This window comes from Triticum aestivum, chromosome 7A (genome assembly GCF_018294505.1).
Source record: "Triticum aestivum cultivar Chinese Spring chromosome 7A, IWGSC CS RefSeq v2.1, whole genome shotgun sequence".
NCBI lineage: Eukaryota > Viridiplantae > Streptophyta > Magnoliopsida > Poales > Poaceae > Triticum > Triticum aestivum.
The window spans coordinates 593,137,663-593,155,744 of record NC_057812.1 but is presented as its reverse complement, the minus strand read 5'-3'; the positions used below and the strand labels follow the sequence as shown (position 1 = coordinate 593,155,744).

At 45.0% G+C, this 18,082-nt stretch overlaps 1 protein-coding gene across 1 annotated transcript; it reads right to left on the bottom strand.

Annotated features, from left to right (window-relative positions):
- Positions 1–1,658: 1,658 nt before the first annotated feature.
- On the bottom strand, positions 1,659–3,508 carry LOC123153544 (uncharacterized). The gene is made up of 2 exons (XM_044572625.1): positions 2,140–3,508; positions 1,659–1,894 (listed from the first exon to the last, which is right to left on the bottom strand). Exons 1-2 carry the CDS (start codon positions 3,506–3,508, stop codon positions 1,860–1,862), a joined length of 1,404 nt encoding a protein of 467 aa, XP_044428560.1. The 3' UTR covers positions 1,659–1,859.
- Between the last annotated feature and the right edge of the window lie 14,574 nt (positions 3,509–18,082).

The window sequence follows — 18,082 nt, the reverse complement described above, 5'->3', positions numbered from 1 at the left end:
TGTCATCAACATATAAGAGGAGGTAGGCGGTGGCGTTGTCGGAGTGATAAGTAAACAGAGAAGAATCAGACTTTGAAGGGAGGAAGCCAAGGGTCTGAATGTATGTGGCAAAGCGAGAAAACCAAGCTCGGGGTGCTTGTTTAAGGCCGTAAAGAGACTTTTTGAGCAAGCAGACGTGATCAGGAAAGGATGGATCTTCGAAGCCCTGTGGCTGTTGACAGTACACAGTTTCAGTCAAGGTGCCATGAAGGAAGGCATTTTTTACATCTAGTTGGTGTATAGGCCAGTGAGAGGAGGTCGCAATGAATAGGACGGCACGAATCGTGCTTGGTTTGACAACGGGGGAGAACGTCTCATCGTAATCGATTCCCGGTTGTTGAGAGAAGCCGCGGCATACCCAACGAGCTTTATAGCGAGCCAAGCTGCCATCAGCGTGAAATTTGTGGCGGAATAGCCATTTGCCTGAGACAACGTTGCAGGAGGGAGGACGAGGAACAAGCTCCCAAGTGTCATTCTGCTTAAAAGCATCAAACTCGGAGCGCATAGCCTCAAGCCAATGGGGATCATGAAGTGCAGAGCGGTATGTTTTAGGAACAGGGGATATGGTAGAGGTGGAGGCTAACAGGTTAAGACGGCGAGCAGGGATGCCAAAGCCCCGTTTCGCTCGAGTGGTCATCTTGTGTGGGTTTTGGGGAATAGGGACCGGAATTGCCTTGGCCGGTAGAGGTGGAGTATGGGGAGGTGTGGTGGAGGCAGTATAGGGAGGGGGTGGAGGGGACGGTGGTGCCGGAGGTGTAGGAGGTTCATGCGTAGTTGTGGCCTGCGTGGGAGCTGGGTTGTCGGTAACGGCAAACAGAGGCCGTGAGGAAGGGGAGGATGAGTTGGGATGCGGAAGCGTGGAGGTGGCGTGCAATGTGGCAAAGGGAAAAGATTGTTCGTCGAAGGTCACATGGCGGGAGATGATAATCCGACCAGAGGATAGATCCAGGCAGCGATATCCGCGGTGCTCGTCAGGGTAGCCCAAGAATACGCACGGAGTGGAACGTGGAGCAAGCTTGTGAGGTGTTGTGGCAGTGAGGTTGGGATAGCACAGGCAACCAAAAACGCGCAGCGTGTCATATGGTGGAGGTGAGTTGTGAAGGCTGATGTATGGCGTAGAGGAGGGGTTGGATTTGTAGGGGCGAAGGTTGAGGAGAAAGGTGGCCGTCCGAAGAGCTTCGACCCAGTAGGCAATGGGCATGGATGCCTGAATGAGCAAGGTGCGGAGTATATCATTCGTGGTGCGAAGGGCGCGCTCAGCCTTGCCATTCTGAGGCGAGGTGTATGGGCAGGAAAATCGAAGGACAATGCCATGCTGGAGAAACAAGTCGCGATTGCGTTGGTTGTCAAATTCAGTGCCATTGTCACACTGAAGAAATCGAATGGGTGTGGAGAAATGGGTAGAGACAAACTGTTGAAACTTCACAAAAATGCCATGAACATCAGATTTGGCCTTAAGAGGAAAAGACCACATGTAGTGAGTGAAATCATCAACCACAATCAGATAATATTTGTATCCAGACACACTGAGAACAGGGGACGTCCAAACATCACAATGTAAAAGCTCAAATGGTGTAAAGGTAGATGTCTTTGATAGATGAAATGGCAAACGTACATGCTTTCCTCTCTGACAGGCTTCGCAGAGCGCTGGGTCATGAGAGTCTTTTCTACAGGGAATTTGAAAATGCTGAAGTAAACTAGATACAGTCTGTGAATTGGGATGGCCTAAGCGACGGTGCCAAAGGTTGACACTAGCGAGGAACGCCGATGCAGAGTTGGTTGTCATGGCTTCATGGAATGGATAGAGATCGCCAGTGCTATCATGTCGTGCGATCAGGGCCTGGGTTTTGAGATCCTTCACAGAAAGACCAAGGGGATCAAATTCCATGGAAACTTGATTGTCAGTTGTAAAGCGGCGAACAGAAATAAGATTTTTGACTAGGGAAGGAGCAACAAGAACATTGTTAAGATATAAGGGACGATGAACATTAGGAATAACAGAACGACCGATGTGAGAGACAGAGAGATGTGATCCATTGCCAACAATGATGGGTGGTGTAGAAGGAGATGGGTGGGCAGAAGACAGCATACCAGGCGTACCAGACATGTGCGCAGTTGCTCCAGAGTCGACGATCCAGCCTCCATCATTGTGGTTGGTATAGGCGTTCAAGGCGTGGACCAAGGCCGCTTGGTCCCAGGCAGGAGACGCAGGAGTCGTGGGAGGTGCGTACATCGGCGCTTGCATCGGCGCAGCCGCATAGGCAGGAGGCGCAAATGGCGAGGCCGGGTATGTTGCAGGCGCCGGTTGATGGTTCTGCGCGAAGGAGTAGTATGCCTGAGCAGGAGGCCGGCCAAGCAGGCCGGGGCCGCCGACGAGTCGTGGCGACGGCAGCTGCCAGGGCACGGGGCCAGGCGCGGCGACGGCAGTTGCCTGGGTCCATGGGACAGGCCAGGCCTGAACCAAGCCGGTCCAGGGATCAGTGTGGGCACGCCATGGCGGAGTCATGGGTGCCGTCGGTGTCGCTGCCGGTTGACGAGGCGGTGCTGGTGAGGCGTGAGCCGATGGCGTCGTGGAGGTCGACCCGTTGTTGGATGCGTTCCGGTGCTGAAAACCGGGAACCGGGTTCTTGCCCTTGTAGTTCGGGCTGACGCCGGTGGGGCGCACGGCCGGCTGTTGCGGGGACGGAGCTTGGGCGGCGTTGCCGCTGTTGCAAGGCCCGTTGTTGGAGTAGAAGGCCTGCGGTTGCTCCATCCTGGTGCGCAGTTTGGTCTCCTCGAGTTGAAGCATGGAGAGCACCTCAGAGTACGGCGGCGCGGGGCGAAGCAGAGGGATGACGGAGGTGACCTTGTCGAATCGCTCGCTGATGCCGGCGAGGGTGGCGGAGATGAGCCGGCGGTCATCCACCGGAGCGCCGAGCTCATGCAGTTCATCCGCCATGGCCTTGAGGCGCTGGCAGTAGGTGCCGACGGGCTCGTCCCTCTGCTTGAGGGTGCGCATCGCTGTCTCCAGGTGGTTGATGCGGGCATCGCGGTTGTCCTGGAACAGGCGCTGGAGCTCGCGCCAGATGACGAAGGCGGTGGCGCCGTCCTTGGGGAGGAGGCCGAACAGCTCCGTTGAGATCCGCGTGTAAATCCACTGCAGAATGGCGAAGTCGTCCTTGATCCAAACGGGATCGGAGGAGGCCGCCAGGTTGTCGCCGTCGATGTGGCTGCGGAGGCCGCAGCGCCCGAGGTGGACAAGGAACAAATGACGCCAGTGGTAGTAGTTGTGCGCCGCCAGGTCGAGGACGATGGGGATGAACGGGGATACATCTGTGATGGTGTCGATGATTGAGGTTGGGGCAAGCAGAGTAGCAGATGGGGGGTGAGTAGGTAAGGTAGGTTGGTAGGTCGGGGGAGGAAGATGACCCAGAGGTCCGAGGTGGGTGTTGCCGGCGGCAGGCGAGATTGCCGCGCCGGTTTGGTTCATTGTGGACGAGGACTAGTCTAGCCTGATACCATATTGAACTGTAAAACTGAACAGAGTCTGAACTTATCTCATTGATTCAGAGTCAGGAGTACATATAGGCACTGAATACAGGCAGTTTACAGAGAACGTGCACACATATCGTGCATCGTGGGACTAATGGTGGGGAGACTAAGTCATGTAAACGTGACAGTAATGTGTACACTTAGCAGTGTGAGCGCCGGTGGCTTCGGGCGCAGGGGCCGCGGCCACGGCAAGCTCAGGGACAGCTAATGGCGACCGAATCGAAGCGGGGGAAGGGGGATCCGGGGGAGAAGCTCACTGCGAGTCCATTGATGTGCTCGGGGAAGATCGGGGTGGACCGGAACGGTGGTACTCGACGATGGACGACGACAACGTACGCGACGAAGACTAGCTCGATGGCGAGCGCACATGCCACCTCGGCTCCGTTCGATGCTCGGGACGGATGAAGACGTCCGTGGCGGGCCTCCTAGACGTCCTCCCACGCGTCGGCGACGACGGTGGCTGCGGTAATGACGATGACCAGCGCGGCCACCATGCGAGTATCCAAGCTCGATTCCAAGCAGAAGAAGAAGGGGGCGATGGGGAAAAGAGGGGGGAATGGACGAGGGCGATCTAGGGTTTGCGTTGGCACAATTATAAACGGAGGGGATCGACGTGGCGGCCATCTACGGCCACGGCGGTTGTGGATGTGCGACACGCACATCTCCTGCCTCCTCCTCTGTACAGGAAGGAGAAGGCTGTTCGTGGACTGGGCCTCGCACTGTACCTATGGGCTATAGGTGAAACAGTGTTGTCTCTAGCCTTTTCATTTCTTTTCCTGCTTGCACTTCTTTTTTTTGTATTAACCCATTTTGCAAAATGTGTGGCCGATCTCAAAATTTAGCATGCAATATACCTTACTGTCACTAAAGTTTGGCACTTAAATGAAAAAGATTGGAAGTTTTCTTTTTATATATAATTTAAAAGGCAACTAAAATAATGTTTGGGCCCATGTTTTAATTGTTTTAGGGTATTTAAATAATTTTTAAAATGTTGTTTGATGATTGTTAAATAGTTAGTGAATATCTTCAACATTTTGAACATTTTTAAATCACTATTTTAAGAAACTATAATTTGACTTGTCATTTTGAATTTGTATTTGACTCTGATTTTTCATCAAGTGATAATCAGCTCAGTAAGCATGGTGACCTGGCATCATTAGGGTGAGATTATCGTAGTATGACGCTGGGGGTGTTACAAATCTGGCGCCTTACAAGGTGCCGAAGAAGATGGCCAAGAAGGAGGCCAAAATGACCCGGGGCGGCCTTCGTTGCCGTGGCACTTCGGACACAATACCCGAAGGCTCTGATGCCCGTTCCGCCTCTGAAGTGGACGAAAAGGAGGAGGAAGATGAATCCCCCGCGGGGGGGAAGAAGGAAGAGGACAGCCTCCGCACCCTTGGAGGCCGAACTGCCCAAAAGGGGAAAGGCTTCTCTTCCGGAGGAGTCCACTGCCGCCGCCGATAGCGGCCCGGCATGGGATCCCAGGGCCCAGCCCCTGGTAAACTCGTAAGTATATAAAATCCGAGTACATTTAAGCGTCCGGACTCATCGTGTCTTAGTATATTAACCTAAGCATATATTTTTTGTAGTTCGGCGAGGTCCCGTACCAAACAATCCACATCAGAGGACCTGCTGAGCTCAAATGCTATGGAGAGCGGGACGCCCCCAAAGGCCCCTTCCTCCAAATAGGTGCATAACACCGAGGCTTCGTCCCAGAAGGACCCCGACCAAGGAGGAAAGGAAGAAACCATGAAGGCGACGCCTGGAGGTCAAACCGCAGGGGCCGGACATGTGGGGGAAAAGATTCCCATGGGGTCTGACGGCGGGGGCGATCCTGAGTTCGGCCCCCACCGGATGTGATTCCAGAGACCTATACGGCTCCAGAATCAAGAAGGCAACCTCCTTTGGCTGGAGGGGGCGTGCCTGTTCTGCCGGCGACCTCTATCCATCCAGAAGTGTCGGATGCTTTGTTGGTGGCGTTACGAGACGCCTCCATCGTTGACGAACACCGTGCCCTTATGGGTGCGGTGATTGAGAAGATTCAGTCAACTGAGAGTGGACTAAACGAAGCCTGTATCAGCCTTATAAGAGGCTTTGAGGTATGCTTTGTAAGTTGTCGAAGAGTGTCATAGTATAGATAGTAGCCCCTGATACACTGTTCGGTGAAAGAAAGAACTGGACAAGGGATCAAATTGATGATCGCAGGAAGACTCGTTGAATGATATTGATTTCTCTTCTGTTTCAAGTAGATACCTGTAGCGGCTGCTTCCTCTCGTACTGCGGAGATCTCCAGACTGAATCAAAGTCTGGAGCGAGCCATAGAAGAACTTGGCCAATTGAAAATGCAGTTGAGGGATAAACAAGGTATGCACAAGCGTTGTGCGCATTTATTGTGAAATAAATGTTCAATATGAAATAAGCCGCATAATTTGTGCTAGGGGTTATGACCGAAGTCGAGGCCCTCAAAAGGGCCGTTGCCGAGGCCGAGGAAAAGGCGGCCACAGAGCGGACTCTTCGTGAGAAACACGAGGACAGAGTTATTAAAGCTGAGCAAGAGCTGCAAGAGGCCGTAAGTAGATGCGAGACCTTGGAGCAGAGTTTAACAGAGAAAGAGTCCAAACTCACCAAGGCATGTCAAGCCAGGAGCGATGCCCGAGGGGAAACCCAAAGCGCCCTGTAGGGGATCCAAGAGGTGAGAAAGATCGCGGCGGGTAAGGTTTTTCCCATGTAAAGCAAGTATTTGAAGGGAAAACTATGTTTCTGGTTGTGAATCCGGATTTCTCAGGTGTATTTGCCGAGCTACCTCACAGCATATCAGATGCCTCCCAATTCTACCGAGCCGAAGAAAGGAACACCGCAGATAAGCTCTTTTGGTCGCAGTATTTGGCGCCGAATTATCCGGTGCCTTTTGCCGATCAACTGAAACAGCTGATCGAACTACATAAGGCGGCGGAACTAGCCATGAAAGATATGGTTATCCGACTATGGCCTGCCGAGCCGATTCCAAGCAGCTACTTCGGGCTCGTGAGGCGGCTTGTAAGCGCTTGCCCTCAACTTGACATCATCAAGCGGTCGGTCTGTATAGAAGGAGCACGAATGGCCTTTGCCTGCGCAAAGGTGCACTGGGGGAAGATGGATGCCGAGAAGCTGGTGACCGGAGGACCGCCAGAGGGGAAGGAGCACCGCAAGCCCGAACTATATTATAAGAGTGCCCTGAAAGGATCCTACCTTGCAGCGGAGCTATGCACCAATGACATTATATTTCCATGAATGCCAATCATGTTATCCTCTGTAATGTTTGAACAAGGTCGTTTATATGTCGCATGTTATATAAAGTTTACCCTCCTGTGCGGCCGTTTTTATGTTAAACCTGAGAGTTGGCCAGTTGTCGGCTTCTGCCCCCACGTAAGGAGTACGGGGGTGTTCGGGATAAACCTGAGCACTCTTGATCCCAGTTTTGGGTCCTCCGAAGGAGGTGCTCAGCACAACGAACCAGGCAATCGGACTATAGGGCTTTATCACTCTCACTTAGCCATAGGAGCTTTAGTATGGTCGGTGCAACCCCTTGTGTTCGGAAGACCGTACTAGGGGCTCTATAAGCGCCTGATCGGAGAAAAAATCGATCCATCGCACACTGCATTGGTTATGGCATTATGCGGGAGAAATACTTAAAGATTTTGTAACCGCTCGAACAGCTGACTAGCTCTCGCCGTATCATGACAGTCAGTTTTCGGCCTTCTCTACTGAGGTGCTCATCCGTAAGAACCGGGACACAATCGCAGTAGTTCTTCCAGTGCTACCTTAGCCGATATAGTGGAACGTAAGGTACCAAAACATGGGAGCCGGGCAAACCCAACTATTGACCCAAGACATGATTCGGAGCTGATGCATATAATGCTATAGGTGCGGGGTGCCGAACTTCTATGAAGGTGTTCGGACTTTTATTGCTGTGTTACGGGAAAATCGAAGCCCCTGGCGTATTTAAGGCATATCGCTATGTACGGATGCCACTTGACGAAATGATTTCGATAAGAAATAATCAGCAGGTAAACGTCATATAAATCCACATGTTGCATTTGAATAATATGTCTATGCGTATGGGTACAAGTAATGTGATAAAAAAGGGTTGTGGTAGCAGAACCTGCTATGATCAGGGGGAAGAGGTTGAGTGCGGATCCGTAATATAGCCGGGTGGTCACCGCCGGGAATGTCTAAGGATTCCCTAACGCGTTCAGGCTGCCTCCGTGGAGTCCGTCCTGGTCGGTGCAAAGGTGAACCTGTGAAGGAAATATAAGAAATGTTTACGTGCCAGAGGGCGGTTGAACCGCTGAGTTCAGCCTGTCATGGCCTTTGCCAGAGTGTTTAGTTGAGCTCTGGATGAGCCGGGGTATCCTTCCGCGAAGTAGTTCGGAGCCCCTTGACGGTGTCCGGGAGCCTAGACGTCGAATCGAGGTTTGGCTGTGAGGTGCTGCTTGTTGTTTTTGCTGCTAAGGCAGTGGTGTATTTGTTGGTGTCGAAGGAAGGTTCGGCCTTGCCATGAACCATGATGACACCGCGTGGACTGGGCATCTTGAGCTTATGGTAGGCATAATGTGGCACCGCGTTGAATTGAGCGAACGCGGTTCGCCCGAGCAGTGCTTGATAGTCACTACAGAAAGGGGCAATTTCGAAGATTAACTCTTTGATACGGTAATTTTCTGGTGATCCGAAGATTACCTCAAGGGCAATGGAGCCTGTACAGCTAACCTCCATACCTGGTATGATGCCTCTAAAAGTGGCTTTAGTGGGTTTGTGATAACCCACAATTATAGGGGATCGCAACAGTTTTCGAGGGTAGAGTATTCAACCCAAATTTATTGATTCGACACAAGGGGAGCCAAAGAATATTTTCAAGTATTAGCAGCTGAGTTGTCAATTCAACCACACCTGGAAACTTAATATCTGCAGAAAAGTGTTTAGTAGCAAAGTAATATGATAGTAGTGATAACGGTAGCAAAAAGGTAACATTAGTAAAAGCAATGTTTTTGGTATTTTATAGTGATGATAGCAATAGCAATGGGAAAGTAAATAAGCGAAGAACAATATGTGGAAAGCTCGTAGGCGATGGATCGGTGATGGAGAATTATGCCGGATGCGGTTCATCATGTAATAGTCATAACCTAGGGTGACACAGAACTAGCTCCAGTTCATTGATATAATGTAGGCATGTATTCCGAATATAGTCATACGTGCTTATGGAAAAGAACTTGCATGACATCTTTTGTCCTACCCTCCCGTGGCAGCGGGGTCCTTACGGAAACTAAGGGATATTAAGGCCTCCTTTTAATAGAGAACCGGAACAAAGCATTAACACATAGTGAATACATGAACTCCTCAAACTACGGTCATCACCGGTAAGTATCCCGATTATTGTCACTTCGGGGTTAACGGATCATAACACATAATAGGTGACTATAGACTTGCAAGATAGGATCAAGAACACTCATATGTTGGTGAAAACATAATAGGTTCAGATCTAAAATCATGGCACTCGGGCCCTAGTGACAAGCATTAAGCATAGCAAAGTCATAGCAACATCAATCTCAGAACATAGTGGACACTAGGGATCAAACCCTAACAAAACTAACTCGATTACATGATAGATCCCATCCAACCCATCACCGTCTAGCAAGCCTACGATGGAATTACTCACGCATGGTGGTGAGGATCATGAAATTGGTGATGGAGGATGGTTCATGATGACGATGGCGACGGATTCCCCTCTCCGGAGCCCTGAATGGACTCCAGATCAGCCCTCCCAGGAGGTTTTAGGGCTTGGCGGCGGCTCCGTATCGTAAAACACAATGATTTCTTCTCCCTGATTTTTTTCTCCCCGAAACTCAATATATGGAGGTGGAGTTGGAGTCGGAGAGGCAAAAGGGGGCCCACGAGGTAGGGGGCGCGCCCTAGGGGGGCAGGCGCGCCCCCACCCTCGTGGTAAGGTGGTGGGCCCCCTGGCCTTCATCTTTTGCAGGTATTTTTCTTATTTTCTGAAAAGTGGATCCGTGAAGTTTCAGGTCATTCCGAGAATGTTTGCTCCTGCACATAAATAACACCATGGTAATTTTGCTGATAACAGCGTCAGTCCGGGTTAGTTCCATTCAAATCATGCAAGTTAGAGTCCAAAACAAGGGCAAAAGTGTTTGGAAAAGTAGATACGTTGGAGATGTATCAACTCCCCCAAGCTTAAACCTTTGCTAGTCCTCAAGCAATTCAGTTGATAAACTGAAAGTGATAAAGAAAAACTTTTACAAACTTTGTTTGCTCTTGTTGTTGTAAATATGTAAAGCCAGTATTTAAGTTTTCAGCAAAGATTATAACTAACCACATTTGCAATAACGCATAGGTCTCAAGTTTACTCATATCAATAGCATAATCAACTAGCGAGCCATAATAATAAATCTCGGATGACAACACTTTCTCAAAACAATCATAATATGATATAACAAGATGGTATCTCGCTAGCCCTTTCTGAGACCACAAAACATAAATGCAGGGCACCTTTAAAGACCAAGGACTGACTAGACATTGTAATTCATGGTAAAAGAGATCCAGTCAAGTCATACTCAATGTAAACTAACAATAATGAATGCAAATAACAGCGGTGCTCTCCAACTGGTGCTTTTTAATAAGAGGATGATGACTCAGCATAAAAGTAAATAGATAGGCCCTTCGCAGAGGGAAGCAGGGATTTGTAGAGGTGCCAGAGCTCGGTTTTGAAACAGAGGTGAATAATATTTTGAGCGGTATACTTTCATTTTCAACATAACAACCAAGAGATGGCGATATCTTCCATGCTACACACATTATAGGCGGTTCCCAAACAGAATGGTAAAGTTTATACTCCCCCTTCCACCAACAAGCATCAATCCATGGCTTGCTCGAAACAACAAGTGCCTCCAACTAACAAGAGTTCGAGGGGGAGTTTTGTTTGCAATTATTTTGATTTAGTTTGCATAAAGCATGGGACTGTGCATCCCGGTGACCAGCCATTTATCTCATGAGTGAGGAGCAGAGTCCACTCCTCTTGAGAATAACCCGCCTAACATGGAAGATACAGACAGCCCTAGTTGATACATGAGCTATTCAAGCATACAAAACAGGATATTTATTTGAAGGTTTAGAGTTTGGCACATACAAATTTACTTGGAACGGTAGGTAGATACCGTATATAGGTAGGTATAGTGGACTCATGTGGAATAACATTGGGGTTTAAGGGACTAGGATGCACAAGAAGTATTTCCGCTTAGTAGAGGTGAAGGCTAGCAAAAGACTGGGAAGCGACCAGCTAGAGAGCGACAACAATCATGAACACGCATTAAAATTAATCAACACCGAATGCAAGCATGAGTAGGATATAATCCACCATGAACATAAATATCGTGAAGGCTATGTTGATTTTGTTTCAAATACATGCGTGAACATGTGCCAAGTCAAGTCACTTAAATCATTCAGAGGAGGATACCACCCTATCATACCACATCATAACCATTTCAATAGCATGTTGGCACGCAAGATAAACCATTATAACTCATAGCTAATCAAGCATGGCACAAGAAACTATGATCTCTAATTGTCATTGCAAACATGTTTATTCATAATAGGCTAAATCAGGAATGATGAACTAATCATATTTACAAAAACAAAAGAGGTTGAGTTCATACCAGCTTTTCTCATCTCAGCTAGTCCATCATATAACATCATAATCGCCTTTTACTTGCACGACCGAGTGATGTGAATAATAATAATAGTGCATGTGCATTGGACTAAGCTGGAATCTGCAGGCATTCAATAAACAGGATAAGACAAGGCAATATGGGCTCTTTTTGTCAGATCAACAATAATGCATATAAGAGCCACTTCAACAGTTTAATTATGGTCTTCTCCTATCGACCCCCAAAGAAAAGAAAAGAAATAAAACTATTTACACGGGAAAGCTCCCAACAAGCAAAAGAAGAACAGGAAATATTTTTGGGTGTTCTTTTTTTAATTACTACTACAAGCATGGAAAGTAAATTAATTAAAAGGTACAACTAATTTTTTGGTTTTTCTTAAGGTTTATTAAACATACAAGAAGAAAGCATAAAAAGGAAAGTAAACTAGCATGGATAATACAATGAAAAAGTATGAGCACCGACATCTAGCAATGAGTGTGTGAACATAAATGTAATATCGGTGGGAAATACGTACTCCCCCAAGCTTAGGCTTTTGGCCTAAGTTGGTCTATGGCCACGGCTGGCCTGGCGGATATCCATAATAATAGTTGGGGTCGTACCGCAAGGCAGTAGCTATCGCCTGCTGAGCTGCAGCATGGCGACGAGCGGCCTCCTCTCTCCTCTCGTACTCATCTGCCTCCTCTCTAGTAATAGTATATCCTCCTCTTGCCTGATAATCAAAGAAGGCAGGAGCAGGGAGAGTAATACGGACAGCATGGTGTCTGTCAAAGATTAGTCGATACTGGAGAGGTGATTCGTTCCTCTCGACAAACTGGTGGTGAACCATAGCATTAAAATCTAGATAAGCAGGAGGTAATTCAATATCATCTTCGCGTATGGCTATACCAAGAAAATTAGCTATGCGGGTTGCATAAATTCAACCAAAGAAATCTCCATTAAGATGCAACCTACGTGCAACAATGGCTCCCAAATTATATGATTTGTCTCCTAACACAGCACTCCTAAGAATACTAAGATCAGGGACACACATGTGACATGCCTCATCTTTACCATTAATGCATCTACCTATGAAGAGAGCAAAATAATGTATAGCAGGAAAGTGAATGCTCCCTATGGTAGCTTGTGTAATATCTCTAGATTCTCCCACAGTTATTCTAGCAAGAAAATCTCTAAATTCAGATTTGCGAGGATCCCTTATACTACCCCATTGTGGAAGTTTGCAAGCAGTGGTAAAATCCTCTAAGTCCATAGTGTAAGATTTTTCATAAAGATCAAACAGGACAGTTGGAGAATTACGTGAAGTTGAAAATTCAAACCTCCTCACAAAGGTACTGGTGAGATAGTGATACTGGCTGCACTTCTCTTCCTCGAAGCTCACAAGATCAGCGTTACGCAAATATGCGTTAAATTCTTCCTTAATTCCCGTTCGATCCATAAAGTTCTCAGAAGGCCATTCACAAGGACGCACTGGAGTGTCTCTTGGTGGCTCTTCATCAGCATCACGCATTGCAAGCATGGGTCCTTGCTTCCTTGAAGAACCACCTTGGAACATTTTCCTAAGCATATTTCTTCCTCTGAAAAATTCTGAAATTTTTTAGTAACTTCAAAATAAAAGTAAACCAAACTCAATAATATTGATAGAAACTACTCCTACAAGTGCCTAGAGCCTATATCATGCATCAAAACTACTTTTGACCATATAAATTTGACATGCAAGCTCAAGAACGGGGTCACCTAAGCAGCAAAAATTTGTAATGAATAAAGCACTAGAACAAAAACTAATTGGACCAATGGAGGAGTCACATACCAAGGAACAATCTCCCCAAGCAGTTTTGTGAGAGGTGCTTTGAGCAAGGAGATCGAAAATGGCAGCAAAACGATCTTGGACTCGGGTTTGAGCTGGATATTCGTGTTTGTGCGAGGAAGATGAAGTATGTGGGTGCAGGAATAAGTGGAGGAGGGACACCATGGGCCCACGAGGCAGGGGGCGCACCCTCCACCCTTGTGGGCAGGTGGTTGACCCCCCTGGTGTGTTCTCAGTTCCATAAATCCTCAAATATTCTAGAAAAAATCATATTTAAATTTCAGGGCATTTGGAGAACTTTTATTTTTGAGGTATTTTTATATTGCATGGATAATCAGATAACAGACAGAAAAATATTTATTTTATTTTATTTAATATAAATAACAGAAAGTAAAAGGAGGGTACAGAAGGTTGTGCCTTCTAGTTTCATCCTTCTTATGATCATCAAAAGGAATCCACTAACAAGGTTGATCAAGTCTTGTTAACGAACTCATTCCGAATAACATGGAACCAGAGAAATTTCAAATAACAGTATGTTACCTCAACGGGGATATGCACATCCCCAATAATAAGAATATCATATTTCTTCTTGACAGTAGGAAGAGGAGTTTCAAAACCTCCAAATATAATCGATGGAATTTTTCCAATAGAATTGATACTGTGAACTTGAGGTTGTTTCCTCGGAAAGTGTATCGTATGCTCATTACCATTAACATGAAAAGTGACATTGCCTTTAATGCAATCAATAACAGCCCCTGCAGTATTCAAAAAGGGTCTTCCAAGAATAATAGACATACTATCGTCCTCGGAATATCAAGAATAACAAAGTCCGTTAAAATAGTAACGTTTGCAACTACAACAGGCACATCCTCACAAATACCGACAGGTATAGCAGTTGATTTATCAGCCATTTGCAAAGATATTTCAGTAGGTGACAACTGCTCATCCTCGAGTAGGTAAATGATAAAAAGATAATTTTTGATGTGGAATGCTAGTTGGCATAATTTCAATGTAATTCTTCTTAATTGTGGCATGAATATTCAAATCCATAAGATTCAAGACAAAAGTTCATATTGACATAGAAAATAATAATACTTCAAGCATACTAACAAAGCAATTATGTCTTCTCAAAATAACATGGCTAAAGAAAGTTATCCCTACAAAATCATATAGTCTGGCTATGCTCCATCTTCACCACACAACATATTTAAATCATGCACAACCCCGATGACAAGCCAAGCAATTGTTTCATGCTTTTAATGTTCTCAAACTTTTTCAATCTTCACGCAATACATGAGCGTGAGCCATGGATATAGCACTATAGGTGGAATAGAATGGTGGTTGTGGAGAAGACAAAAAGGGAGAAGATAGTCTCACATCAACTAGGCGTATCAACGGGCTATGGAGATGCCCATCAATAGATATCAATGTGAGTGAGTAGGGATTGCCATGCAACGAATGCACTAGAGCTATAAATATATGAAAGCTCAACAAAAGAAACTAGTGGGTGTGCATCCAACTTTCTTGCTCACAAAGACCTAGGGCAATTTGAGGAAACCCATCATTGGAATATACAAGCCAAGTTCTATAACGTAAAATTCCCACTAGTATATGAAAGTGAAAACATATGAGACTCTCTATATGAATAACATGGTGCTACTTTGAAGCACAATATATGAGACTCACTATATCATGGTGCTACTTTGAAGCACAAGTGTGGTAAAAGGATAGTAGCATTGCCCCTTTTTTTGGCCTTTCTCTTTTTTTGGCCTTTCCTTTTTTTGGGACAATGCTCTATTGAATGATGATCATCACACTTCTATTTATTTACAACTCAATGATACAACTCGATACTAGAACAAAGTATGACTCTATATGAATGCCTCCGGCGGTGTACCGGGATATGCAATGATGCATGAGTGACATGTATGAAAGAATTATGAATGGTGGCTTTGCCACAAATACGATGTCAACTACATGATCATGCTAAGCAATATGACAATGATGGAGTGTGTCATAATAAACGGAACGGTGGAAAGTTGCATGGCAATATATCTCGGAATGGCTATGGAAATGCCATAATAGGTAGGTATGGTGGCTGTTTTGAGGAAGGTATATGGTGGGTTTATGGTACCGGCGAAAGTTGCGCGGTATTAGAGAGGCTAGTAAAGGTGGAAGGGTGAGAGTGTGTACAATCCATGGACTCAACATTAGTCATAAAGAACTCATATACTTATTGCAAAAATCTAGAATTTATCAAAGCAAAGTATTACGCGCATGCTCCTAGGGGTATAGACTGGTAGGAAAAGACCATCGCTCGTCCCCGACCGCCACTCATAAGGAAGACAATCAATAAATAAATCATGCTCCGACTTTGTTACATAACGGTTCACCATACGTGCATGCTACGGGAATCACAAACTCTAACACAAGTATTTCTCAAATTCACAACTACTCAACTAGCATGACTCTAATATTACCATCCTCATATCTCAAAATAATCATCAAGTATCAAACTTCTCTTAGTATTCAACACACTCATAAGAGAATTTTATTATTAATCTTGTATACCTAGCATATTAGGATTTTAAGAAAATTACCATGCTATTTAAGACTCTCAAAATAATATAAGTGAAGCATGAGAGTTCATATATTTCTTCAAAATAAAACTACCACCATGCTCTAAAAGATATAAGTGAAGCACTAGAGCAAATGACAAACTACTCCGAAAGATATAAGTGAAGATCAATGAGTAGTCGAATAATTATGCAACTATGTGAAGACTCTCTAACATTTAATAATTTCAGATCTTGTTACTCTATTCAAACAGCAAGCAAAGCAAAATAAAATGACATTCTAATAATATCAAACATCATGTGAATAAGCAAAAACTTAGGATCAACCAATACTAACCGATAGTTGTTGAAGAAGAAAGGTGGGATGCCAACCGGGGCATCCCCAAGCTTAGATGCTTGAGACTTCTTCAAATATTATCTTGGGGTGCCTTGGGCATCCCCAATCTTGAGCTTTTGTGTCTCCTTAATTCCTCTCATATCACGGTCTCCCTAAATCTCAAAAGCTTCATCCACACAAAACTCAACAAGGACTCGTGAGATAAGTTAGTATAAACCATTGACAAAACCTTATCATACTCTAATGTATCAAATCACTAAAATTATTATTCAACATTGCATACTAAATGCCTCTGCATATTTAATTGTCCTATACTCAAATAGAATCATTAAAGAAGCAAACATATGCAAGCAATGCAAACATAACAGCAATCTGCCTAAACAGGATAGTCTGTAAAGAATGCTGCAACACCCATACTTCCCTAGCTCCAAAAATTATGAAATAAAATTCCCACTGTATTAAATTTATCAGATCTAAACATGCAAAAGGTTTCAACATTTTATCACATTCTGACTTTTCTAGGTAATTATTGCAACAGCGGTAAACTTTCTGTTTCCAAACAGCAACATGTATACTTGTAACATAGGCATAGTAGAGGCTATCAATGCCACTTTTATTGAAATAAAAGATGCAAAACATTGTTCTAAATAACAGCAAGCAAATCCTAACAAAATAAATTGATGCTCCAAGCAAAACACATATCATGTGGCGAATAAAAATATAGCTCCAAGTAAAGTTACCGATGAACGAAGATGAAAGAGGGGATGCCTTCCGGGGCATCCCCAAGCTTAGGCTCTTGGCTATCCTTGAATATTACCTTGGGGTGCCTTGGGAATCCCCAAGCTTAGGCTATTGCCACTCCTTATTCCATAGTCCATCGAATCTTTACCCAAAACTTGAAAACTTCACAACACAAAACTTAACAGAAAACTCGTAAGCTCCGTTAGTATAAGAAAATAAATCACCACTTCAAGATACTGTAATGAACTCATTATTTATTTATATAGATGTTAAACCTACTGTATTCCAACTTATCTATGGTTTATAAACTCTTTTACTAGCCATAGATTCATCAAAATAAGTAAACAACACATGAAAAACAGAATCTGTCAAAAACAGAACAGTCTGTAGTAATCTGAATCAAACATATCCTTATGGAACTCATAAAATTCTCAAATAAATTTCTGGACCTGAGGAATTTATCTATTAATCATCTTCAAAAAGAATTAACTAAATAGCACTCTCCAAATAAAAATGGCAGCAATTCTCGTGAGCGCTAAAGTTTCTGTTTTTGACAGCATGATCAACAAGACTTTCCCAAAGTCTTCCCAAAGGTTCTACTTGGCACAAACACTAATTAAACACATAAAACCACATATAAACAGAGGCTAGATGAATTATTTATTACTAAACAGGAACAAAAGGCAAGGAATAAAAATAAAATTGGGTTGCCTCCCAACAAGCGCTATCGTTTAATGCCCCTAGCTAGGCATGATGATTTCAATGATGCTCACATAAGAGATAAGAATTGTAACATAAAGAGAGCATCATGAAGAATATAACTAGCACATTTAAGTCTAACATGCTTCCTGAAAGTGCTAGTGATCGACTAGAGGGGGGTGAATAGGCGATTTTTATGAAAGTCTTCAAAACATGGAAGTTTCGAAGACAAACGATAGAAATAAACATATTACCATGCAGCGGAAGGTAGACTACACTAGGCAAACCATAGTCAAGTATTCAATGGAGTGAAAGCACAATGACTAATAGCAGCTAGGCCGTAAAGATCAGGTAGGAAGATATTGTGAAGCCAATCAGAACAAGCAGTCACTCAGTGAAGACAAAAGATAAAGCAATCATACAATGACTTCACAAGGACCAACAGTAAGTAAAGGGAAGGGAAGGATGAAACCAGTGACTCGTTGAAGACAATGATTTGTTGGACCAGTTCCAGTTGCTGTGACAACTGTACGTCTGGTTAGGGAGGCTGAGATTCAACTCAGAAGACCTCGTCTTCACCTTATTCCCCTTGAGCTAAGGACACCCAGTCCTCGCCCAATCACTCTGGTAAGTCTTCAAG